The following is a 24,817-nucleotide window of genomic DNA, read 5'->3' on the forward strand; positions in this document are numbered from 1 at the left end:
TGGCAAAGTGCAGGGACAATTGGGAAAAGGAAGTTGGAGCTGACTGTGGGCCCAAGGTGCCTATCCTACTATGCTATGTCCAGTGGGTTCAGAGCATCTGCTTCCACAGCTGTCCCTGCCAGATGTTTGACACTGGAGTCAGAGACACACAGCCTTGCCTTCTGAGGAAAGGAGTAGCAGTGCTCCAGAGCTGTGGCTTTATTTTCACTATACTTCCCACAAGACAACAAACTGGGATGGAATCACGTGGGATTCGGGCTGTGCTCTGTAATAACTGAGGTTTCTACTTAAAGCACCCTGACATTCATCTACCCTACAGCAGACACTTAGCCTTTCTGTTGCTGCACCTGGCAGCAGTGGTCTAATTGCAACCTTTGATCCAGTTTCATTTGGAAGAAGCTGACCTGCCCTCCCGCTGTTGGGTACCGTATCACAAATAGCTGGTGTGTGTGTGTGTGTGTGTGTGTGTGTGTGTGCGCGCGCGCGCGCTTGGCTGCATGCACTGGCAGAGCCATCAGATTTCCTCCTTTCCATCACCTCAGCCATGGAGCATGCTTCCTTCCTTCTCTTACTTTTTTCCAGATGATGAAAGTTTCTGGATCTGCACCCCCCCCCCCACTCCCTTTCCCTCTCTTTTGGAGGGAAATGCTTAGAAAAGACCATGAAACACTCAGAAGGCTCTCTGTCTCCTGCTAAGGCTTCAGAAGGTCTCTGTTGCTCCCCTGCTACCGTAGATAGGAAGACCTTGGCACCTCTAAGAATGTCCTATTCCCAAGCAGGCTCTGTAGAAGAGTGTCCATGTCAGACAGGGAGGGACCTTGTTGCATGGTAAGAATCATGTCTGTTAGATTTTGAGCCACAGAGTAAAGAGACAAAAGGCAGGAAAGAGATAAGAGTCTGACTAACCTCAACAGATGGGACTTTTATTTCAAGCAGTGAAGGACAGACACTTTCCTGTGGGAAAGGAGGGGTTTTCAGGGAGCAGGGGAAGTTGGTTGGGATTTTTTATAGGGGAGGTTGTGTGGTTTAGGAATAAGGAATTGGGTGCTACGGCAGAGAGTACATGCAGACTGCAAGGGTCTCTTCTGGAGTTATTTGTCCAAACAAGGTCATTTTTGCTTTAGAAACTGCCCCCGCCCCCCAAGTTGCCAGGATGCAGTGATGTTGACTGAGTTAGGCAATGACAGTAAGGGGTTAGAGTTTCAACACAGAGGTGGAGGGTTTCAGCAAGCCTTTAGGGGAAAGAGGTTCCTTGGTCAGAGTCTGGCCAGGTTTATTCAACAGAATGAGGGCCAAGCAAGAAGTGACAAGAGGAATGCTGTCTAAATTGAACTTGGGCTGAGGTCCTGACTGGCTGCTGTGGAGTTATATCTTCTTAGAGGACCACAAACACCCTTCTCCAGAGACTGTGCTCATCCTGCACTGGACTTCCCAAGCCACAGAGGTCAAGAAGAAGAGATAAGCACGCTGCCTGTCTCCAGCACAACATCACTTAGAGGGTACTGGGTAGGTGAATCTGTGGAGAAGCTCAGTGTTACCACGGAGGCAGAGCCACAAAAGACCCCAACTACTTACTGACTGGAGCTGCCCTTAAACATGAGCAGAAAACAGTCAAGCACTCTTCCCACAGGGCTAATACATCCACAGATGAACAGCAGTGGGCCCAGCAAATGCCCCTGGCCCTCTTGGAATGTCTTCTGACTGGGGAGAGCAGGAGGCAGCACTATTTGGGTTGGTTCCTCTCCACCTGTCTTCCTTGCTGCTTCTGGGACTTTTCCTGACTTTTTCTCTTTTGATGTACAAAGCTCACAGTAGCTTCTAGGTGTCAGGTGTTAAAATGAATATTGTGTATAGTCAAACCTTGAAAGGTGCGACCCTTGTGCTCTCTCTGTAAAGAGCCAGGAGGACAGGGATAAAGATAAGGCTCAGCAGTTAAGAACACTTGCTGCTCTTCCAGAGGATCCAGATTCAATTCCCACCACCCACATGGCAGTTCCTGTCCCTAACTCCAGCTTTAGGAGACCTGACACCTTCACACAGACATACATGCAGGCAAAACACAAGTACACATGAATAAAAATAAATATTTTTTTAAATAGAGCCAGGAGGAGCTGCTAGCATTCTGAGTCTAGCTATGACAACTGATCCATGTGTAGCAGAAGTAGGGTGTGAATATGGCCTGACTCTGAGGTCAGATGTGTAGTTTAAGTCCTATCTGCCACTCACTGTCCCATCCATGATTCCACTAAACCCTGGCCCTGACCCTCCTGCCCCATGGCATGCGGCAGATATGTAAGTAATGGAGCGTGTGTGCACATCTGCAGACCCAGAGAAGAATCAGGTGCTCATCACCCCAGGCTCCAGCCCTCAAACACCATTTGCTCAGGATGTCTCAAAGGAGTATCACATCCATTTCAGGTCAGCCACCAGCTGGGAAGCATCATGGACCTCTTTACCACCAGCCTGTCCCTTGCAGGCCTGAAACCACCCAGTGACAGGATAATTGATGGGCTTGACCTACTCCCCACCATGCTCCAGGGACACATGATGGACAGGTTGGTGCTAGACAACATCTGTTTCAGCCCCAGATCTGTCTTCCTTGCTCCTACTCTTCATGATGTTGCCCAGAGCTGCTCACAGGCTGTAACTTCCACATTGGCTATCTTTGACCCATATGGAAGTAAGCAGGAGCATAGATGTGGGAACCCTGTTGCTAGGCCTGGGATATGTACCTGGGAAGGAGATCAGCCTGGGACCATTGGAACACTGAGAAGCCCTGACTCTTAGGAAAGCATCTTATGGTTTGCAGGGGGAGGTATCCTTCCAGCATGTATAGGCTTCCCTCAGTCCCAGACCTATCTGATTTTCCAAGGAGGAGGAGGATCTCTTTGTCACCAGCTCAATTCCTTTGCCAGCCCAACTTCCTAGGCCCTGGCTTTGCTTCACCAAAGACTAAAACAAGCAGGAAATGACTTGGGCCACTCCCTATAACCTTGTTGGCTACCAAACACACAGTGCCAAGTGGAACCCCAGGACCTCAGGCATGCTAGGAAAGCATTCTACTGAGCCACAAGCCCATATCCCCTCCTACTTTTTGTACTGAGACCTTAGTGCATCTTTAAAGTTTTAGCTGACACCTGCATGGACAGCTCACCACTCCCCAGCCAGGAGCCCCACATATGAATACATAGACTTGGTCATGATTCTTTCTCTCCTCAACACAACAGGCCCATATTTTATTACCGTGGAAACACCCTGATGGCAGTCACTCTTGGCCAGTACAAGGCCCACTTCTGGACTTGGACCAACTCTTGGGAGGAGTTCGGACAGGTACAGGCCCCTGAATACAAGCCCTGGGAGGGGCACCACTGGGAGATCCCTGGAGAATTGTGATCTATTTCTAAGCCTCCCTCCCTCATGTGGGCATTGCCCATTCTCAGTTTTCATGTACAGATGTCCAGAGGTAGAGACTGGGCACACTTCGCTCTTGTGTGATAATATGGGCTCCCTGCAGAATGCTAGAGGCATATGAGTGGTGTCCTACAGGAAAGAAGCAAGGAGACAAATACTCTTTCCCGGGACATCCTGCCTTCATAGGAGGTCTTCAGAGAACACAAGGTCCAGGTTCAGACAGGCCTTGCTGTCTACTATGCCCCTAAGCCTCTCCTTAGCACCCCTTTTCTTACACCTTCTAAGGCTGACAGCATCAGTGGTGGCTGCCCAGGATCAGATGCCAATGCCCACAGATTGAAGCATCCTGGTGCATGCTTAAGGTCTGGAGGTGAAGTGCCACACCCCATACAGACTAGGCTTCTACTGGCCCCTCAGCCCGCATAGGGCTGCCATAGGCCTTGTGTCCTGCAAGCTGCTGGTCCTGCCTCCTCCATCCCCTCAGGCTCTGCAAGGTCTTTAATCACATGAAACCCTACTAATGTGCCTTAATAGGGAAGAAAATTACTGAAAAGCCCAAATACTGGAACATTCTGAACCAAGTAGGAAACAAACTACAAATGTCTCAGCTCAGGAGGCTCCAGCTACACAGGGCTTTGGGCTGGGCAGGATGCCAGGCTTGGCTGGGTATGTGTGGGCAGGTGAACAGCATATTCCCAGGTGGACATGTGGCCACAACTCAAAGGCAAGGTTTGCCTTGTTTGAAAGTTTGGGGCAGCCTAGGACAGTGTCTAAAACCCATGTTCACCCATCCTCTTTCTGACCCACATTACCTGAGGGCCATCCTAAACACTGGCCCACCATGCCATCAAAGACTGTGTTCTAGTTAGGGTTTCTATTGCTGTAATGAAACACCATGACCAAAAAGCAAGTTAGTGGGGGGAAAGGTTTATTTGGCTTATGCTTCTTCATTGTAGTCCATTACTGAAGGAAGACAGGACAGGAATCAATCAGGGCACCTGAGGCAGGAGCTGATACAGAGGCCATGGGAGAGCTATTGCTCACTGGCCATTCCCCATGGCTTGCTCAGCCTGCTTTCTTATAAAACCCAGGACCACCAGCCCAGGGGTGACACCACCCACAATGGGCTGGGTCCTCCCCCATTAATCTCTAAGAAAATGTCCTACAGGTTTGCCTACAGGCCATCTTATGGAAGCATTTTCTCAATTTTCTCAAGCTGACCAAGCTGTCCAGCACAGGCAGCCATCATCCTAGAGACACCTGTTTCCTGGGTGCTTGTGGATGCTTCTGGTCCCTGTAACCCAGAAGTGCCTTTGGAATTCCCTCAAGGGATCTGAGGCTATAGTGAATAGAACCTTAGGGTTGTCACACAAGCCCTTGTATTCTCCTCGGGGTTTTTTTTTTCTGGGATACCCATTGTTGGCTCCTCAAGAGTCTGAATAGTTTAAAAGTCAGAAGGAAGAAATTCTCTCTCATGACTGTGGATCTCTCTCTCTGGACCCCTGCAGGGCCACATGGGGATAAGGTGGCTGCTCTGCCCCTTTGGACTCCTTAAGGCAGGGTCCAGAGAAACCCATCTGCTTCCACCAGACTAGCCCCTATCCAAGAAGGCAAATCCTGTCAACATCTTTGAATGTCTGGAGGTTTCTCCAGGCATAATTCAGATCTGCATGGCATGGTGGGTATGAGTTAGTCTGACTCGAATGTGTTTTCACAAGGGGCTAGAAGATATCAGGAAAAGCCTTCAGTGCCACCAGCAATGCCTTGCTCTGTGTTCCAGCAGGAGGAATGAGATCCACACTCCACCTCCTTGGTTGTCAAAGGAACATGCCTCTTTCATGTTCTGGGTCTCCTGTGAAGGAGCCTGTGTTGGCATAGGTTTTCCTAGCTTCTAGCTTCTGAGAATATGTGACATTTGAAATGTGCATAGCCCTTGCTGTTAACAGAGTATCTCCCTATTGTGGACAATGATTCCAAAGAGGTCTCAGGGCCTCATCACTGATGGTTTAGGGTTAGATAGTTAAAAATTGGTCTCTTGCTGGAATCCAGTCTAGAAAAAAGCACCCTGGAGCCTGAATGGGACCGCCTAGGCCATGGCTACACCAGCCACATCAGGAGATCAGTGTCTTATCAGTCCTACCCTCAATCTTAAGCTGAGAGGCCCATGTTACATAGAGTCCTGAGATCTCTACAGTGGGTCACCTGTTAAAAGTCACAGCCAGGCCCAGAAGGGCCAGCATCAACCTTGGGGTTACCTGATAGACACAGGCGAGTGCGTACGGCTCTGTTACTGACATAGGCCCTGGTTTCTTGACCTTGTGACACCTGCATGATTTTGCAGGTCAGCCTATGGAGGCCTCATGCCTTCACAAGCTCCTCTATACCCTATACACGGTGCTCTTATTTCAAATGCTAGGGTCTCCAAAAAGCTGTTTTGAAGCTAAGTAATCCCACAAAAGATGTCATCTGCGCTGCCTGCTCCTGGGCACAGATCACACAAGTGCAAGGGCTGGGAATTATGTATGTGTTCACTGTCCCCTCCTGATAGCAAACACATTGGGAGGTTTATTTAGAGGCAACATGGTCACTCTGTATCTTGGACCCACTCTTGCTCTAAAGACCAGGCCTGAGAGTATTACCAGCATATCCTACTCCAGGTCACTTGAGTGGCTAGCCTGTTCCACTTCCTACTTGGGCTGGGATCAGTGGAACCCAGGATTCCTTAGTGTGACTATTGCATATAGACTGATGGGCAGGTCCTCAGTGAAGTGCCAAGTAAGCCCCACCCTTTGGTAGGGGCCTTAAAATCCCTTCCTCAAAACTTAGTGCTAGAAACCAACCAGGCCTGTTAGGAGGTGAGGAAAAGATACAGAGATGGACAAGAGTGCCCGACCAATTAGGAGCGGGGATTTTGTTTTTGTCTTTTGGGGTTTTTGTTTGTTTCTTTTGTGGGGGTTAAGAGGAGTTTGCCCGCCAGCCTGGTCCCACAGCTGTGTCAGCCCCAAATAACACACAGATACATGGTATTAGATATAAAGCTGTTGGCCTGTTACTAACATTACTTACTGGCTAGCTCTGTCTTAAATATTAACCGATTTCTATTAATCTAAGTGTTTCCATGTGGTTTTATCTTACTGGAGAGAGGGTCCAGACCCTTACTCCTCTCACGTCCTACATCTTGACTCTCCTTCTTACTATATCTCCCAGACTCCTCCTTGTCTCTTAGTCCTGCCTATCTTGCTTTCCTATTGGCCAACAGGGCTTATTCATTAACCAATAAGAACACATGTTTACAGAATGACACCTCCCATCAGGGGTTGGGTTTTTTTTTTTTTTTTTTTTTGTGTGTGTGTGTGTGTTGTTTGTTTTTGTTTTTCTGAGACAGTTTTTCTGTGTAGCCCTAGCTGTCCTGGAACTCACTCTGTAGACCAGGCTGTCCTCAAACTCACAGAGATCTGCCCATCTCTGCCTCCCAAATGCTGGGATTAAAGGTATGCACCATCACCTGGCTACTTTTTAAAAATTAGCTGAATTTTTTTTCTTTTGAAATTTTTTTCTTATTTTACATATCCATTCCAGTTCCCTCTCCCTCCCATCCTCCCATGCCCCCCTACCTCTGTCCCATCCCCCATCCACTCCCCAGGGAAGGTGAGGCCTTCCAGGACGGATCATCAAAATCTGTCAAGTCATTTGGAGTAGGGTCTAGGCCCTCCCTCCTGCCTCTAGGCTAAGGGAGTATCCCTCCATGGGGAATGTGCTTCTGAAGTCCTTTCGTGCACCAGGGATACATTCTGGTTCCACTGTCAGCCATCCCATAGACTGCCCAGGCCTCCTAACAGAGACCCATGTTCAGGGGGGTCTGAGTCAGTCCAATGCTGGTTTTCCAGCTATCAGCCTGGGGTTCATGAGCTCCCTCTTGGTCTGGTCAGCTGTTTCTGTGGGTTTCTGCAGCCTGGTCTTGATCCCTTTGCTCATCACTTCTCCCTCTCTGCAACTGGATTCCAGTTCTGCTCAGTGTTTAGCTGTGACTGACCTGAGTTCCCATGGTCTGATTTAGAGCTGAAGCCCAGCTAAAAGTGGAGGGCTGCTTTTAAAGACAAAAGGCCACAATCTGTCCCTGCTTTCAGGTGTGAGAGCATCCCAGGTCTTTTGCATTTTATTACTGCAATTCCTGGCATTGTCTAACAGCCCTGGGTTGCTCACTGGACTAGCTTCAGACCTACAGCTGCTACACCTAAACTTTGACCATCCCAGGAGAGTGCATCAACCAGGTGGTGTCCCTCAACACCTCTCCAAAATCAGGGGTTGATTTCTAGCAGCCTGCCTGTCCCCATCACCTGTGCCTCCAGAGCCAGGCCAGAGTTCAGCTCTGTGGGGAAGATAAAGCATAATGTACGGAGGCTGACTTCCCTGCCAGTGCCCTGAGGGTGAAGTGCTCAGACAACTGCAGCTGTAAGAGAAATACTAGGCCAATTAGCAGGATCTTAATTAAATAGCTTATTTGATTTGCATCCAAATTATAATTTATGTGTTCCATCTAGACTTGGGTACTTCTCCACTGTTTAACATTTTCAAGCGAACTGTGGCGGTTCCCTGCTGTGCACTGTTTGTTGTCCCCTGGCAGGGCACTCCAGGAGACCCAGATTCTGGAACCCACTTTGATTGGAAGGTAGCCCCCAATTTGTCTGCAGTCAGTGCAAAATATCCTCCCTGCTTTAGAAAATGTAACCTGCTACACTATTACAAGGGTTTTATACAAAGTGTTAGATACATTTGCTCAGGGAACTGCACTGCATTGCACTTTCCAGCCCAGCCACCATTTCAAATGTAAACAAAACTTACAGTGTTATCTCCCATTGGAAACATGGCTGAGTCATGATACTTAGAATAAGCTCTTCCCTCACATTTCTATAGGACTGTTGGAAGCTTGATTAGAAGCATTTCCCATTCCCCATCAATATACCCTAAAGAGTAACCAGAGAGATCTAGGAGGAATGGTCAAAGGCAAAGAATAAACTTGCACACAGGAACCATTGTAGTGGAATCAGGTTGTACCTAGAAGAGATAGCCTCAGCAGCCAAGCTACCTTAGAAGAAGCTGCAGGGGTTGACTCCATGCTGCCCGAGTTCAGCCTTCCCTCTGTACTTCTGAATGCAGAAATCATAATTATTTATAGTCTGTGCTCTTCTCTTCTCTTAAATCTGTTGGTCATGGCTGTTTTGTCCCTTGCTTTCAGCTTCCATGTTCAGCTCTGGGTCTGTCTTTGTGTTCTCTCAGCTTTTAAGCAAAAGATCCGCCCTGGTCTAGTGAATCATCCTGACCCTTCCCCTTATGAGAGTTCCACTGTTCTCCCTGGCCACACAATGAGAGCTTTATAGAACTCTCAGGAGCTCTTCTCTGAGTCAAGATGTGGAAGTGCCCATACTATTTCGTTTTGTTTTGAGACAGGGTCTCATGTAGCCCAGGCTGACTTCAAACTCATGATATTCCTAATTCTACTTCCTAAATGCTGAGATTACAGCCTAGCTGCCCACACTACTATAAAGAGCTTTTTCCCATAAAAGGGTACAGGAAAACTTAAGGAGACACCCAGAGTGAGCTGCTGAGCAGCTCTGAGCCTGAAGCTTTTCCCTTCAGCCAGGTGGCCATACTCTACCTGCTCATGTCCATTCATCAATGAACACTGCAGCACCGGGTATGGGGGGTGTGTGAGGAACAGGACTAGTAGGGCATCTCTTGCAGCATGGGCTCTGGCTCAGGGATGCTCATTTGGTCTCTTTGGCTCTTATTGCAGGGCATTGACTTCTGCCCTGGTCAGAATGTCTCAGGAGTCACAACCCATACTCAGGAAGAGCACACGGAGCTACCCCTGATCTTCCACCTGGGAAGTGACCCAGGGGAGAGATTCCCACTCAGGTGAGGCAGGGGCAGGGTCTCCACACTCCAGATTCTGGCCAGACAGTCCAAAGGTGAGAACCACATCTGGGTGGTCTTTCTTCCATGGAGTTACTCTTCTGGTCTCAGAAGGAATGTATACCTTTTTGAGGACATGAACTACACAGAGGGATCCCAGAAATCCACATCTCCACCTTGGGCCATGATTGCCTTGCTCTCTGGGAGCTCTCTTCTTACTTTCCTTTCCTGGTTACTTCTCATCTCTGCCCCTTCTAGGACCAGTCCACTGACACCCTCCAGCAATGGGTCCTATACTCTGAGCTACCTTCAGGGCATGAGTGAGGGATCCAGGCTTAGGATACATCTATCTGCACTAACTAGGCCTGGGACTGACAGGCAGGGAAGACTGAGAGTAAGGATGTTCAGGGACACGATCCTAGATTCTGGAGTAAAGTGCTTCAGTGACAGCCAGCATTCTGGAACTGAGGGTTGCCTAGTGGACTCCAATGGGCAGGAGTCCTTGAATTCAGGAGTCATTATCCCTGACTACCCACAGTGACAAATCCTGGTGAATTAAATAACTACTGCAGGGTTCAAGGATACTCCTATTCACAGTGAAGCTCAGAAGTCATTGTATATATGGTGACAGTCATCACATCCACCAAACTCCAGATCTTCTCAGAGCTCCTCAGCCAACTCTGGCCCAGTTCACTCTAGCTCTCCCCAGGTAGCTAACACAGCTCCCTTACCAGGATGGTAGGTGCCTTAGGTCCTGTAATACAAGTCCTGTGCCCTATAGCATTCCTGCCAGGTTGGAAAGCACAGCCTTCTGCTCAGTAACAGGCCATGACTTGCTAATCACAGGTTATATAACAGAGGACTTTGAGACATCAGAAGGATCACTAAGGCTGCTCCTATATCCTATGTGAGTAGCTGTATGTCTCCAGCACCTCAGAAGGCAACATTTTAGAAATCGGGTCTTTAGATATTATTGAGGTCAAGATAACAATGAGGTCATCCTGAATAGTGGTGGGGCATTATTCTGAGAGAAGAGGGGACAGAGGCATCAAGGGGGAAAGACTGCTTAAGGACAAGGCAGATAGAAGCCAAGGGGTTGGGCCAGGTAGAAAGGTGCCTCTCAGGTCCTCTAGAAGGAGTGTGGCCCTGCAGTGTCTCAACTTCCAGCCTCTAGCCTCCTTTCCTTTCCCTCAAGCAGACTGGTATTTCCTCAAGGTCCACTAGGACACAAATGTCACAAACCACAGGAGCTCTGTTGATAAGGGATGGTGAGGCTGCAGGGTTGTTTGACTGTCCTATAAGATATGTGCCTGTATAATTGACCACCACTGGCCTCATGCCCTCAGGACCAACCCAAAGGTCACAGTGTCTTTTAGTGATGCCCTGCTTCACTTTCCCACATCTAGCTTATGCTCGGTTTGGGTTCTTGGGGAATTTCTCATCTTGAGATGCCCCTTCCCAAGGTCTATTCACTTCCTAAAGGTAAGCCCTACCTACCAGACTCAGTGAAGGCTTGCACAATTCCACCCCATGCAGCAGCTACCCAGCTCCTGCCCCAAAGCCACCTCCTGGTCCAAGGATATGACTCTCTCAAGACAGTGCATAAGGAAAGCCAGAGGTGAATTTTGGAGAGAATGTCCCCACGGCAGACTCTTTATGGCTTTACCTGCCTTGCTGCTTTTCTGCATTGAGCCTCTTGAATAGCAAGATAATGGTCACAGACTGGGAGCCTTAGGGCACAGTCCTTAGCACTAGCTGGCCATGGGACAACAGATATATTTGGCCACAGTACCTTCAGGGATTTTGGAATGCCCAGGACTTGTCTTGGTATTAACAACAAGCCATGAACATGGCAGCACACAAGGAAAAGGGCTTACAGAGAGCACAGTATAGGAAGGAACCACACAAGGGCTGGAGCGTATGGGTATAGGCAAGCCTCTGAAGATCCAGACTCATAAGGAATTCACCCTGTGGCCCTGCCATGTTGCATGTCTCAAGATTTTCCATGTGTGTGGAAAGAAAACTCTGGTGCTAGAAGCTGGACTAGGACATAACTGAGCCCCAGGAGCCTACTTCCTCTTCCTGGGAGGCTGCTGTGTTGGAAGAGGCCCTACTATCATCAGGGATCAGTCAAACCCAGCACAAGGTTGAAGTACAGCCTAAGCCTCTGAAGTCCCTCTGGCCTCTTGAGACCACAGTGATGGTTAGGGTAGCTGCAGGGTAGGGAACATATGGTCATCCTCTCACCAGTCATCCTGAGACATGAAGAAATCTGAGGACTTGGTTCACATGCAGAATTCTCTGTGCCCATGGCTTGTCAGAGCTTGAGTTACAGACATCTGAGATTTGACTGCAGCCTGAGCTTGGCACCCTACATGTGTACAGCCCTAGGGGTTTTGCCCTCTTTACTCCATATGGGCATATCAGTGGTGTGTGTTGTGCCGAGCCATGCGTCACACAGTGAGTGTGCTATGGCTTGCTTCACACCCAGCTAAAGGCTTCCTGACGGTCCAGCAGATGGCTATGGCACAGGTGTATGGATGGGCCTTGTTTGAATGGTCATGTGAGGGGGAAATGTGAGAAGGGATAGGACAGGACACAGACTGGGTATATAGCTCAGTGTAGAGTACTTGCCTAGTACTCTATCCCTAGCACCTCCCAAAAAAGAAAAATAAATGTAATTGGTCTTATCTTGGAGGGAAATTTAGCATTAAATTTTTGTTTATTTGAGACAGGGTCTCAGTGTGTAGCCCTGGCCTGGAACTCACAATGTAAACAAGACTGGCCTCAAACTCACAGAGATGAGCCTGCCTCTGCCTCCTGAGTGTTGGCTTTAAAGGTGTGAGCCACTATGCTCCCCTTAGCATTAACCTTTAAGGAACTATCAGCCACTTCCCAGGGCTGGGGCCTTGGCTGCATTTGTCCTCCCAATGCAGCCCAGAGACAGACTTGTTCCCATGGGATGTAGCAGCTTATTTATAGTTACCTGAGGACATATGATGTGGGCAACAGTAAACATGATTTAAAATGACAAAAACACTTGGTCCCCACAGATGTCCTTGCAGCTTCATTGTAGTACCACAATTGGTGATAGTACAGAGGTTGGTTAAGTGCTATCTGCATGGTGCATCCTGTCTTAGTGAAAAGTGAATCAAACGCTGGAGGTGCCTGTACTGGAACTTTAGGGCTGTGCATGCTGTTGTCCTTCCATCTGTACTTGACCCCCTCTCAACATAAGACAGTCCTTTCTAAGGAAAAAGTATGTGTCATATGTGTATGTGTTTCAAAATAGTACCAACTGTTGTGGCAGTTCCTGGGGAGAGGCCCCAGTCCTCAGGACCCAGTTTCTGACCCATAACCCTGGGTTCTCATCACACACCGGTCATGTTGGCAGTAAACAGAGGAGGACTCCCTGCCATAGCTCAGCTTCCTAGGCCCTTATTTCCCTCCCCTGATGGAGTCTGACAGAAGAGCAGCTCACAGTACAGACAGCTGTCCAGAGAGGGTCATGAGTCACCAGATGGAAGCCCGTAGCCCACCCTGACATCAGACTACCATCTTTGCTCTTCCCACCTCTGGAGACCAACTCAAGGTCTCAGGCTTTCTAGGCTAGGACCACTTCGTGTCCTAGGATGTCAGTGAATCTCCTGAGTTGCCTGTCAGGAGCTGACTGGCCTTAGACACAATAGCCCTGTAACCAGAGCCGCCTTCTCTGCAGCTTTGCCAGTTCTGAATACCAGGATGCCCTCAGCAGGATCATCCAGGTTGTCCAGCAGCACCAGAAGTCCTTGGTCCCTGGACAGCCCCAGCTCAATGTGTGTAACCAGGCTGTCATGGTGAGTGGTCAGAGCATGTATGCTGGGGTTTGCCTGTGCTTGGCTACTGTTACCCATTTGCCAGATGCTGGTCTCATCCAATTTTGAGGACACCTTGGCTCCCTGTATTTACTCAGCTCATCAAAGTGAAAATCATTGTTCTGGGAGGGAAATAAACAACATCCCACTAATGCTGAGGATAGTTGGAGAGTGAGTAGCCTTGCTCAGGACTGGGCTAGGCATGACCTCCTCTGAGGATCCCACTGGGAACAGCTTCTTCACTGCATTCACAGACTGGTGACTGTGTTGCTGGTTATTGCTAAATCACTTCTCAGGGGGAGATGTAAATATCTACCCCTCCTTCTAAAGACCCAATAACAAATGAAGGTACATTCCACCAGTCTTTACTCTGGGGAACCAAAGAATGCACAGGCTTTCTTATAGGACAGTGGATGAAGAGTTACAGGCAGGAACATGGAAGAGGAGGGAGAGTTACTTAAAGTACCCATGCTTGGAAGGCCTGTACCCAGCAAAGATGACTCCCCCATTGCTGTGTATATAGGGGTCCCTCCTATATATTTTAGCCCCTCCCAGAGCCCCAAAGTCTGCCTGCAATTAGGGCAAAATTGCATGCAACTGAACAGAAGGAGTGGCTGATTACTTAGATGAGAGTCCTATGCTTCTTCTGGTAGTCTTTAAGGAAAGTCAATAGTCAACAAACCAACCTGTTATGATCTTTTGCAAGCAAGCCCAGCTAAACTCCTGAAGATGGCAGCAGTTTGGCTCAGGAGATAGTCCCCACCATAGTAGTGTTCTGACCTCTAAATGACAGTGGTAGATCAGGGAGTTTCTAAGGACTACCAGGTTTCTAGGGTCTCAAGAACTTGCTTGTCCTTACGGTGGGGCATTGCCATTCCTATCTAGTCTACACTGCTCTGTAGCACAGGCTTAGTCCATTAAGTGGCCTCAGGGGAGAATATGGGTCTTTTTCAAACAGGTTGCTGTGACACTGTCTAGAGGTGTTATCAGGTTCATTTTCTATGCTAGTCAATAATGAAAAGACTGGAAAACTCTGGAGTGCAACAGGCAGCAAAGAAATCTCAAGCACCACACAGAATCAGCAGTTGAAGAAAGACATTTATTGGGGGTGAGGAAACACACACATGTAACAGACACATAGAAAACAAACTCTCTGTGAAGCAGAAAAATCCAGTCTCTTCCTAGGACTTGGAAAATCTCTGAAAGGTTTTCCTCCCCTAAATTAGGGTTGGTCAGTTGAAGAAAGCTAGGATGTATGGTTGAGTCAGTTCATAAGCAGGGGGCCTGCTGGTGGGAGACAGAAGTCTACAATGCATGCTGGAGAGATGGCTCAGAGGTTAAGTGCATTGTCTGTTCTTCCAGAGGTCCTATGTTCAATTTCCAGCAACTACATGGTGGCTCACAACCATCTGTAATGAGATCTAGCACCCTCTTCTGGTTTTCAGGCATACATGCACACAGAACACTGTATATAAAATAAAGTCTACAAAGCTTTTGTCTTAAGCTGCAAGTCAGGAGGATGAGGAAAAAGATGATCATCTTGGAAATTCACCATCTATATCACCATGATCTCTCTCCTGTCTAGCTACAAGGAGTCTAACTCCTAGTCTCTCAGTGGTTTGGCAGCCTCTTCTTCCTGGTTTCCCCCATTTGGAAGCTGCCTGAGATGTAGGCAGTTGGGTGAAGTTCTCCCCTGAGGCTTCCCTTGCTGGACCTCACTTTCCTTGCTACTTGCTCCCCACCCCCACCCCCTTTTCTGCAGAGCCAGACCTGCTGCTGGAAGAAGGTCCTAAGGCTTCACATTCCTGGAATTCTGGAAGGCAGAGAGATAGCAGTGTCTCTGCACTACAGCCAAGTGGGCGGGTGAGGTGGGAGGTCCAAATCTTGTTGATTGTGTCCAGACAAATGTGAATAACTGCAGTTTATTTTCTTAAATTTCATTTTCTAGAATTGGGCACCCCCCGGCTGTGAAAAGTTAGGCAAGTGTTTGACACCTCCTGAGTCTGTCCCAGAGAAGTGTTCCTGGTCCCATTAGCCAAGACCAGAATCTCCAGCTAGCCCTGCAAGTGCCTAGAAGACTTTGGCCTTGAGGCTGAGGGTTGGTAGAGACCAGCTGCCCTCTGCCCTGCCACCACTGGTTGGATGGCCTCTGCAACCAGTGCCAAGGTTCCAAGATTGCATATACTGGAGATCTAACCCTGAAGCCCACTCTCTAGCACTACATCTTCCCAGCTGGCTATTGAAAAAGAAGCAGTTCATGGCCTTGAGCATGACCCATGCTCCAGCCCGCGGTATGAAGGGCTGCCACTTTGCCTTCTCACTGTTCCTGCATATATCCCAACCTTGGTATTGTACACAAAGGTGAAGATTTCAGTGCTATGCCAAGAAGCCATCATCTTCCTGGCCATCGGTCCTCATCCCCATGTCAACTCCCTTGAGTTACCCTCCCTCTTTTCTCACATTGTTCAGCCCAAGGGGAGATCTGTCACTGCTCATGGAGACAGGAAGATGACATCCAAACTCCTGGCTCAGCACACTATGGGACCACTTCTGCTGTAACTGCCACCCTAAAGGCTCATGGGAGTTGTCCATCATGAACAAGTTTTCACATCTGTGCAATGATTATAATGCCAAATCTGAATTATAAAGGTTGGAAAATGATAATGAAGAGAAATTGAGAGACCATGAATAAAGGAACAGGAAGTGTGTTAGCTCTTTGATCCTGGTTTTTGTTTGTTTTGTTTTGTTTTTTGAGACAAGGTTTCTCTATGTAGCCCTGGCTGTTCTGAAACTCACTTTGTAGGCCAGGCTGGCCTCAAACCCAGAAATCTACCTGCCTCTGCCTCTTGAGTGCTGGGATTAAAGGTGTGTGCCACCATGCCCACCTATCCTGGTTTTTAAAATAGAGATGATTAGATGATACATTAGATGGTCCATGTACCTTTTGCATGAGCTTCCCCTGGGGAGACATAAACATCTATATGCCTCAGATAGAATACCAATGACAGACCAAAGTAACTATTCCATCAAGTGAGTTAGCTTACAGAATCATGGATGACCCCAAAGCAGCTCCATCACCCTAACTGAGAAGTTTCAACCCAGCATGGATGACAACTTCTCTATAGATGCATAGACAGAGCCTCCCTTCAGTTAACCTTTAAAAAAAAATGTGTGTGTGTGTGTATATATATATATATATATATATATATATATATATATATGTATATATATGCACCTCCAAATACCACCGTAGATAGAATTACAGCAGCCTTGGAGGTGGGTGGTGAGGAAAGGAATTATTGGAATCTATTAGACCCTCTCCCACCCTCTCCTTGACGGAACATAGGTCCAAGCTGGAGGATTTCTTTTGAGTAATTGCAACCTCACTAAATATGAAAATAGCCATTATTCTGAGAGGACAGTCTTCCACATCACTACCTGTAGGCTCAGGTACTGTGCTGGGCAGGTAGATCCCACTCCTCTGTCCCTGGCTATCCAGACCTTTTGGTCCCCTCCCCAAAACAAAAAGGGTACATCTTGTTGCAGATGCACAGGAGGGTATGTGACCTCAAGGTAGGCACTCCCTACCCCGTGCTACCCTGCTTTTCCCCTCCATTCCAGGCCATACTTGAACCTCTGGACCTGAAACTGGCTAATTCTGGGAAAGCAGGGTTGAATCTCAAATCCGGAGAGCAGTACACAGAGCAAAGTAATGTAAGGCAGGCGAAACCACGCTAAAGGGACTGCGGCAACACCCACACCGGCCCCTCCAGGTCCAGGCTGGCCCTGGGAGAAGCGGGACTGAAAAGGCGTGCGGGAGCGAGAACTCCAAAAGGTACCAAGGCATGTATCCTTTTTCTACCCAGAAATAACCCCAAGCTTTCAATTTGAGGTGACCTAGCTTCGAGCAAATAAGCTACTTCCTGCTAGAGTCCAGCCTCCGCGCAACCCACTCTCCCATAGGCCCCGCCCTCTCGTGCTGGACCTCTCCCTAAGGACGCCCCGCCCGGAGGCCCCGCCCACCAAGCCCCACCCTTGTTCCTGGACTGGTATGACCCGAACCTGCTGACACCGCTCTGTCTTTTCCTTGCACGCGGCTATGGCGGAATCCGATTTGCAGCTGGTGGCGCAGCGCATCCGCAGTTTTCCCGACTTCCCCATCCCCGGCGTGCTGTTTAGGTGAGATCACGAGCCCGCAAGGCGTTGGCGCCCTGTTCTAGGCTCCCAGCGCAGGCGCATGGGCAGTCTCGGGGGCCTCCGCCCTTCTTTTCCCGGCCACCAGCCTGTCTTTGTTCCCAGGGATATCTCGCCCCTCCTGAAGGACCCCGACTCCTTCCGAGCTTCCATCCGCCTCCTGGCCAGTCACCTTAAGTCCACGCATGGCGGCAAGATAGACTACATCGCAGGTGAGTGGCCACCCCAGGCCTTGCTGGTCCCCCACTGTCCAGGCTCCCCTCCTTTTTTCCCTTCGTGTCACCCACAGTCTATCCCACACCCACCCCTTCTTTCTTCAACCCCTGACCCTCTTTTAGCACTCTACTCCTCTCTGCCTTGGTCCCTTGTTGACCCTGGAAAAGTACTGCGTCTCCCACCCTTGATAGATCCTCTGACCTCTGCCCTCATTGCCTGTATCTAGAGATGAACTCCGTTCTGTCCTTGTTCAGGGCCAGCCCTTTTCTCTTAGGGTGCGAGGTTGGCTAGCAAGACTACAAGATGCATTTGTGTGCTTTGAGAACTTGGAGGAAGGCCCTGGAACCTCCCTTCTTGCTAGGGGTAGCTTTGGGATAGATGCGTGCCTGTGCAGGCCTAGAGCCTGATCTCTCAGAACTACACCAGAGTAACTCTCTCCTTCCTGTACACAATCTTGTGCTAAACATCTGTCACAACCAGGCCCCGCGCTTGGGTTTCAGAAACACCCTAGGGTCGCTGAATGCCCACCAGGTGAGTCAGACATGTCCCAGAGGGTGAGAACCCTGGATAATTTGGTAGCTCTGGCAAATGCTCAGGGGACACAATTACTGATGCCCACTTCACTTCCTACTGGTACCCCCTGGCTATACTATACTCCAGGAATTAGGGCATGCTTCCTGCCTACTACAGTAGCTCAGCCTTCTGGACAGAGGTGACCCCAGGTCACATATGTATCCTGTACTGTAAAGTGCTCCTGAGCAGATGCTGTATTTGAGAGGAGGCAAAAGCAAACCATAGGTGTTCCTGAGCTATATACACAAGCCAGATAATATCCCTAAGGCTAAGGAGTTTGCCCAGTAGCTATGAGCCTTCTAGCAATAGCTAGTAAGACCTAATATTCCTGTCCAATATTATTCTCTCAATCCTTGGCCTCTTGGAAACCCTAAACCTCAGCTCTAACACTGCTCCTCTGTTACCCTAATAGGCTTAGACTCCAGGGGCTTCTTGTTTGGCCCCTCCCTAGCTCAGGAGCTAGGCCTAGGCTGTGTGCTCATCCGGAAACGCGGAAAGCTGCCGGGCCCCACAGTGTCAGCCTCCTATGCTCTGGAGTATGGCAAGGTAAGCCAGCAAGTGGGTAGCTGTCTAGGAGTAAGTGTGAGAGCTCAGAGAGGTTGAGACATCAGGCCACATTTATACCACCAGGAAACATGGAAAGGCTAGGGGTGGTGGTCATTCATTAGTTACTAGACTCTCACACTCGACTTCCTGTCTGCAGGCTGAGCTGGAAATCCAGAAAGACGCCTTAGAACCTGGGCAGAAAGTGGTTGTTGTAGATGATCTCCTGGCCACTGGAGGTAAGAGCCACTTATGGCAGAAACAGATCTCAAAAGGACAAGTCCTGTCCAGGGTGCTGATTCAGCAAAAGCCTTACTACCTTTATCTTTCCTTGTCCCTTCACCCCAGGAACCATGCGAGCTGCCTGCGAGTTGCTGGGCCAGCTACAGGCTGAGGTGGTGGAGTGTGTGAGCCTGGTGGAGCTGACCTCGCTTAAGGGCAGAGAGAAGCTAGGATCTGTACCATTCTTCTCTCTCCTGCAATATGAGTGACTGAGGGGCTGGAATGGTTGCTGTACCCTGCCCCCAGCATTTATGGCTGGACCATGTGGCTCAGCCTTACCACCTAAGTGACCTTTGTGAAGCACCAGCTGCACTTTCAGTGACTATTCACTCATTTCATTAGCTGATCGCCATGCCTATCGACCACCTAGTCCTTGCATTTTCAATATGTGCTGCTGAGTCCTGGAGCAGAGCAGAGCTACTGCAGGTTATGACACAGCAAAATCAATAAACAGTTTGATACATATGGTGCTTCCTGTTGTCTTGTTGCATGGATCACATTCCATAGCTGCCTGGTGACAGTCCCTGCCCCTTGGAGTTCCCCTGTGCAGGAAATGTCCTCCAGTCAGTCCCACACATTGCTCCTAGCTGTAGGGTCTTAGAGAACTGGAGTCAGTTTAAGCAATTGGCTTTTATCAGTAGCCTCCCAAGTGATGTGATGAGGACAGGGGCTCTGTCACCAAGCAGACCTCTTCAAATCAGGTGGAAACCAGTAGACTCAGCTCTGTATAGAAGCCACTGCCTCTAGTAAGTTTTCTGGGTCATTCCTTTAGGATCAAAATGGGAGTGGCCCAAGGGCATCATCCAATCACTACCTTAACCGTGTTTTGTTGAACATCAATACCAGGTTGTTTGTAGGGATGAACCACACCCCCCAGCAAGATTGTTCTCACCCAGATTTTTACTAGCCAAAGAAGACACTATACAACAGCAGGGTATCATTTACAGGTATTTTATGGTGACCCATTCAGTTTAATCTCCGTAGTGCTTTTATTTAAATCTTACATGACTTTATTAAAAGCCAAGATTAAAATTCACATCCAAGGTCATAGTTACAGAAGATTTAAAAAATAAAAACTTTCATCTCACAACCTATAAAACTATTTCCATTATATACAGAAGGTCCAATTTCACTCTGCCCTTCATAACTCCCTGTCCTTGTGAAAGCTGACCAGTAGTCCAAGTTCTCTGTGTGGGTCATAAGGTTCTAACCAAGACAGCAGCTTTCATGAGCACAGAGAATAGGCTAGGCTCACCTAGGGCTCCCAACTGGTCCTTGACAGTACCTAGAACTAGATGAGTAGTTTGTGGGATGAACATCGAACATATTCTGCTCTTCAAGTCTATTTACCCAACACCCACACAAGTGCTGGGTCTGGGGTATCCCAAAGCCTCAGAAACTAATTTAACACCCACACTTCATGGGCACAATTGCTGCCCATACTGGTGGTAAGCCTTTGGGCCTGTGATACTGAGAGAGATGCTCAAGTGCATTGTACTGATAAAGGCAACAGATCACCAGGTGAAGAACTGAGTCATAACCCCTCAGTGTGGATCCGGTGGGCCAGCCTTGCAGTGAGGCCAGCTAGGTCAGCAGCTTTGTCCAGCTTGATGTAAGTGTCAGTGCGAATGCGATGCAAGCTGAGCCAGTCTGGCAGCAACTCAGACAGCAGCAACACGTGCTTCTCCATCTCCCCTGTGGAAGTGCATTATGGATTTGAGCAGTGCCTGGATGACTTGCTTAGCTCACTTACCCAGCCTGGTGCCTTATACCCCTCAAGGCCTTCCTCAAGGCTTAACCTGTGTGTAGTGGATGCAAGCAGAGGCCTGGGCACTGCTCTCAAATACCAGGGGAACGAACAGCAAGGGCAAGACCCACATACTCCAAGCCTGGTGAGCAGGCAGGACTGGGATTCTAACAAGTCCATGGCAAGCAAACAAACTGTCCCTGGTCAGAAATGGACTATGCTATCTTTTTTTTTTAAAGGTTTATTATGTGTGCAGTGTTCTGCCTTCAGGTATGCTATGTCTGCAGGCCAGAAGAGGGTGCCAGATCTTATTACAGGTAGCTATGAGTCACCATGTGGTTGCTAGGAATTGAACTCTGGTCCTCTGTAAGAGCAGCCATTGCTCTTAACCTCTGAGCCATCTCTCCAGCCCCTCACCATTTTTTTTTTTGCTTTGTACAAACCTGGGCTCAGGGCAGCTCGGCAACTGTCCATCATCCTCTCACAGACCACTTCCATAGTGAGTGCTGGCTTGCGCTCAGACACAAAGACACCACGTAGCACACGGGCCAGCTCTGGCAAGCGCTCTAACCGCTGCAGCCGAAGCTCCTGTTCTGGGCACCGTGTCATCTGTGCCAGCTGCTTTTGAACCTCCTTGGCCCTTATCTATATGGAGTGGGTCAACAGCAAATAGTTACCAAGGCCCCCTCTTGTCACCAAGCCCCCCCCCCACCCATTAACCAGCACTCACCCGCTCCAGCAAGGCTTGGGACACACCCTTCAGGGCACTGGGAGAGGCAGCTGGTGGAGTGGCTGGTGGGGTGGCTGGGAGTGCTGGATTAGAGGACCCAGGGCTACTAGACTCAGCTGAGCGCAAGACCAGGTTACTCAAGGCCTTCTCCATCTACAGTGTAGGCACAGGTCAGATGTCACAAATGGTAACTAACTGCCCAGTCCTGTGAGGAGACGCCTTTGCCTTGCATGGGTCCCACCCAGGAATCCCTTCTCTCTCAAGTTCCCTAGTCTTGGAGTCCCAGCATATATACAAAGACAGCTGAGCTGGTACAGTGAGTGTGTGAGTGAGAAGGTTCAGGGCACATCTTATTCCTGTGCCCTTAGCTGAGAAAGTATCAAGTAACCAACCCAGAGGCACTCAGCTGTTACCCCCATCCACTGGGGTCAGGCTGCTGTACTCCCTGAGAAGAGATGAAATTAGAGGCCAGAGAGCCTCACCTTGGGTGACATTAAGCTGCGAGCTCGGGCCAACACCTCCTGGGCAGTGCTGAGCTTCTCCATGACAGGGGGCTGGGGCAGTTCAGCAGGTTCAATATCAGGCACTTCATCCACATTGAAGCGTGGGTGCCAGCGTGTCAGCTGGTCTTCAGGCACAGCCATGGGGGGGTTCAATGAAGCAAGGAAAGCCTGGAGGAAAAGGAGTGTTGGGATCAATTCATTTCCAGCTAGAAAACCCTGGGCAAAACAACTTAGCCTTTCTGTGCCTAAGTACACAGCCAGGTATAAAGAGGCATGTTCCTAGCATAGGGAATTGTCGACAATGAGGAGAGTTTCCTCAGGGTCTCAAGGTAATCCTGAGGTCCCCAGCTCTTGAGTTCCAGGCAGCTCTGCCCCAGCTCCAGCCTATGGCGTATAAGGAAGATACCAGTAGAGGAATCAACCCTCCTCACATTTTAAGATAGCCACTGAAGAGGCAGTGAGGCACTTAAGGCCATGTTCTCTTACAGCAGGGATTGAACCTGCTCAATGGCCTCCATTAACTCTTAGCACTCACCTTGTGATGCTCCTTGACTCGCTCCACCAGGTTCTGTCGGAAGACCTGCCTGCGCTGCAAGAGGCACGTGGCTGTGAGCTGGGTGGCACCACCACCAGACTCTGTAAGAGGAAAACATGGTGAGCCTGGGCCTGTGCAGCTGCCTACCTGTAACTGAAATCCAAAAACTAGTGCTGTTACCAACACCTCATGCACCCTGGCAAGTCCAAGGTGAGTGGGCACACCTACAGGCTCACCAGAGACTCACCCTGGTCCAGCAAGGGTTCTATGGTAAGTTGGTAATCAGATCTCTTGATGCTGTCCTTGAAAGTAGGGACATTGCGTTCCTGGCGAAAGCAATAGGATGTGGGGTACACGGTTTTGATCTGGCCCACATTGCGCTCTTCAAAGCGTCTACAGGAGAGAGGGCTGGGTCAGAGTGACCATGCAGACTGGCACCACTTTTTGGCAACTAAACCCACTCTCCCACGACACTCACTTGCGCATCATGTCCTGGACACCTTGTTTGACTTTAGCAAAGGTCACAGTCTCAGATCGATTGTGAAGCATGCTCACGATGGTGTCCATGCTACGGAACATCTCGGCCAGCACTTGATACTTGTAGGGCAGGACAAGGCCAGGGGGACCAGGCTGGGCCAGGGCATGGAAGCGCTGGTAGGCAGGGACCTTCTCCACACTGTCAATGGGAAGTGGTCTCATTAGACCATAGAGCCACACAATATGACCCCACCTCCACCACCAGACATGGTAGCAGAGCCCTTTACAACTAGAGCCTTGTCCTTGCTGACCTACTGCTGCCTGTGAGAACCACCAGAAAGGGACAAGCAGCAATCTGCTCCACATACCAGCTCTGCCTCACCTGCCTGCCCAGCACCTTCAGCTTGGAGAAACAGAGACACAGGCACAGCATCCACAGCTGCCCACAGTACCAAGCCGAGCCAAAGGCAGAAGTGACCATGTCCTTTTCAGATGGGGGACAAGGGCATAGTGCTGGTGAAGAGTAGACTAGTGTGTACATGTCTAGGCAATCTGGCTCCCAGCACTAGCTGTCTCCGGGAAGTCATGGCACCCTGGCCCCCCACTCAGGCTCTACAGTGTCTCCCAACAGCCTGTCCTCCCTTGAACCTTGTGGCCCACTAGGACTCACCATGGTTGCTCTGTGGGCACCTTGGCATCTGAAGTACAAGACTCCACAACATTCTCCTGGACTCTAGCCTTTAGGGCCCGAGCCTGGGCTCCCAACTTACGTGCCCGCCTCAGGCAGGACTGGAGCTCTGAGATAGAGTCCTTTGAGGGGACCTAGGGACACAGATGCTGTTAGTTCTATCAGTTATTCATAACCCTGCCCGCAGCCCACCCTCAGTCCAGCCTCCTTACCTTGTCCCGCTGCTGAGGTGTGGCAGAAAGGCCTGGACCTTCTGAAACAGTGGTGCTCTTTATTTTCTTGACAGGAGATGGGCTTACTGGGGAACCAGGGTCAGCTGGAGAGCTGGGACCAGCTGGGGAACTGGGGCACGAGTCCTGATAATCAAGAAACCACAGGATCAATACCCTGGGGTGGCGAGGGGGTACCTGCTTTGCAGGAAGAGCGCTGAGCTGCAGAGCCAGACCAGGTTGTCAGTTCACTAGACCCTAGGCTCCTGGGGGTGCCTGTCAATTGAGGCGTTTGCTAACACAGGAAAAGATCCACCTGGTCTGTTGGGCCTCCTCCTCCTTGAAGCAGCTTCCAGGCCTTACTCTGTTGTGTTTTCTCTCCATTTTAGACGCTCCAGCCCAATTCTTTGCTGAACAACTACTCCTAACCCTTGCCTGCAGCATCCTCCCAGCAAGCCCAGGTCCCTTCTGTAGGGTAGCTGCTGGTTCCCCTGGGGAGAGGAGTGCCCCGCCTGCTCCAGACTCTACTCCTCCCTCAGTCTTGGCTCCCAGTCCCCTGCTCCAGCGCCCGATAGCCAGGGTTTCCTCTAACAGAGGGTCCCAAGTGCGCCTTACCAGTCCAGGAAGCCGCAGCCTGCGGCGCGCAGGCGGCGAGGGCTGGTCGTTCCTGGGTTCGGTGGAGGGCCGGGCGCGCTTGCGGCTGCTGCTCCGGGTGAACTGAGGGGTCACAAGCCCACTGGGGCTCGGGGTGAGACAGGCCGACTTGGCCCGCGGAGCAGTAAGGCCTGGGCGACGGCGCGCATAGAAATCGGTAACACGACTTTGCGCCATGGCGCCAAAAAGCTAGTTCCCGCGGATTTCGCGCGGTTTTCGCGGATTCGGCTTGCCCCGCCCAGGATGTACCATTCCGCACGGCTCTTGGAGGGGGAAATGTGCATACTC

At 49.8% G+C, this 24,817-nt stretch overlaps 3 protein-coding genes across 13 annotated transcripts in view; 2 read left to right on the top strand and 1 right to left on the bottom strand.

The window, feature by feature from the left end:
- Galns (galactosamine (N-acetyl)-6-sulfatase) overlaps positions 1-15,903 on the top strand; it is a 31,941-nt gene extending 16,038 nt beyond the window's left edge. For 6 of the 11 annotated variants that reach the window (XM_051201711.1, XM_051201705.1, XM_051201708.1 and 3 more), the window contains 5 exons: positions 2,419-2,555; positions 3,228-3,330; positions 9,206-9,327; positions 13,043-13,160; positions 15,127-15,903. In XM_051201711.1, coding sequence (XP_051057668.1) covers positions 2,419-2,555; positions 3,228-3,330; positions 9,206-9,327; positions 13,043-13,160; positions 15,127-15,213 — 567 coding nt within the window. In that variant the 3' untranslated portion in view covers positions 15,214-15,903. Of the gene's footprint in view, positions 1-2,418; positions 2,556-3,227; positions 3,331-4,919; positions 5,090-9,205; positions 9,381-13,042; positions 13,161-15,126 lie in introns of those variants that run through there. The other 5 variants (XR_007835589.1, XR_007835588.1, XR_007835590.1 and 2 more) reach the window with 5 other exon arrangements.
- A 1,289-nt stretch (positions 15,904-17,192) lies between these two features.
- Positions 17,193-19,451, top strand: Aprt (adenine phosphoribosyltransferase). Its single transcript, XM_051201529.1, has 5 exons — positions 17,193-17,357; positions 17,478-17,584; positions 18,574-18,707; positions 18,865-18,943; positions 19,053-19,451. The coding sequence occupies exons 1-5, from the start codon at positions 17,278-17,280 to the stop codon at positions 19,193-19,195; spliced, it is 543 nt and encodes a 180-aa protein (XP_051057486.1). The 5' UTR covers positions 17,193-17,277; the 3' UTR covers positions 19,196-19,451.
- Positions 19,452-19,956: 505 nt separating this feature from the next.
- Cdt1 (chromatin licensing and DNA replication factor 1) lies at positions 19,957-24,786 on the bottom strand. Its single transcript, XM_051201538.1, has 10 exons — positions 24,491-24,786; positions 23,879-24,022; positions 23,649-23,800; positions 22,980-23,177; positions 22,749-22,894; positions 22,502-22,602; positions 21,946-22,134; positions 21,464-21,616; positions 21,177-21,378; positions 19,957-20,681 (listed from the first exon to the last, which is right to left on the bottom strand). The coding sequence occupies exons 1-10, from the start codon at positions 24,704-24,706 to the stop codon at positions 20,521-20,523; spliced, it is 1,662 nt and encodes a 553-aa protein (XP_051057495.1). The 5' UTR covers positions 24,707-24,786; the 3' UTR covers positions 19,957-20,520.
- Between the last annotated feature and the right edge of the window lie 31 nt (positions 24,787-24,817).

Source organism: Phodopus roborovskii, unplaced genomic scaffold (genome assembly GCF_943737965.1).
Source record: "Phodopus roborovskii unplaced genomic scaffold, PHOROB, whole genome shotgun sequence".
NCBI lineage: Eukaryota > Metazoa > Chordata > Mammalia > Rodentia > Cricetidae > Phodopus > Phodopus roborovskii.

Excerpts from the sequence above, each read along its gene's own strand:
- Cdt1 (XM_051201538.1), bottom strand. The coding sequence starts at position 24,706 with ATGGCGCAAAGTCGTGTTACCGATTTCTATGCGCGCCGTCGCCCAGGC. Across the intron at positions 21,617-21,945 it reads GCAGCTTAATGTCACCCAAG|ATGGAGAAGGCCTTGAGTAA; the intron begins GTGAGGCTCTCT and ends CCTACACTGTAG. Across the intron at positions 21,379-21,463 it reads CCCAAGCCTTGCTGGAGCGG|ATAAGGGCCAAGGAGGTTCA; the intron begins GTGAGTGCTGGT and ends CACTCCATATAG.
- Aprt (XM_051201529.1), top strand. The coding sequence starts at position 17,278 with ATGGCGGAATCCGATTTGCAGCTGGTGGCGCAGCGCATCCGCAGTTTT. Across the intron at positions 17,585-18,573 it reads CAAGATAGACTACATCGCAG|GCTTAGACTCCAGGGGCTTC; the intron begins GTGAGTGGCCAC and ends TTACCCTAATAG. Across the intron at positions 18,708-18,864 it reads ATGCTCTGGAGTATGGCAAG|GCTGAGCTGGAAATCCAGAA; the intron begins GTAAGCCAGCAA and ends TCCTGTCTGCAG.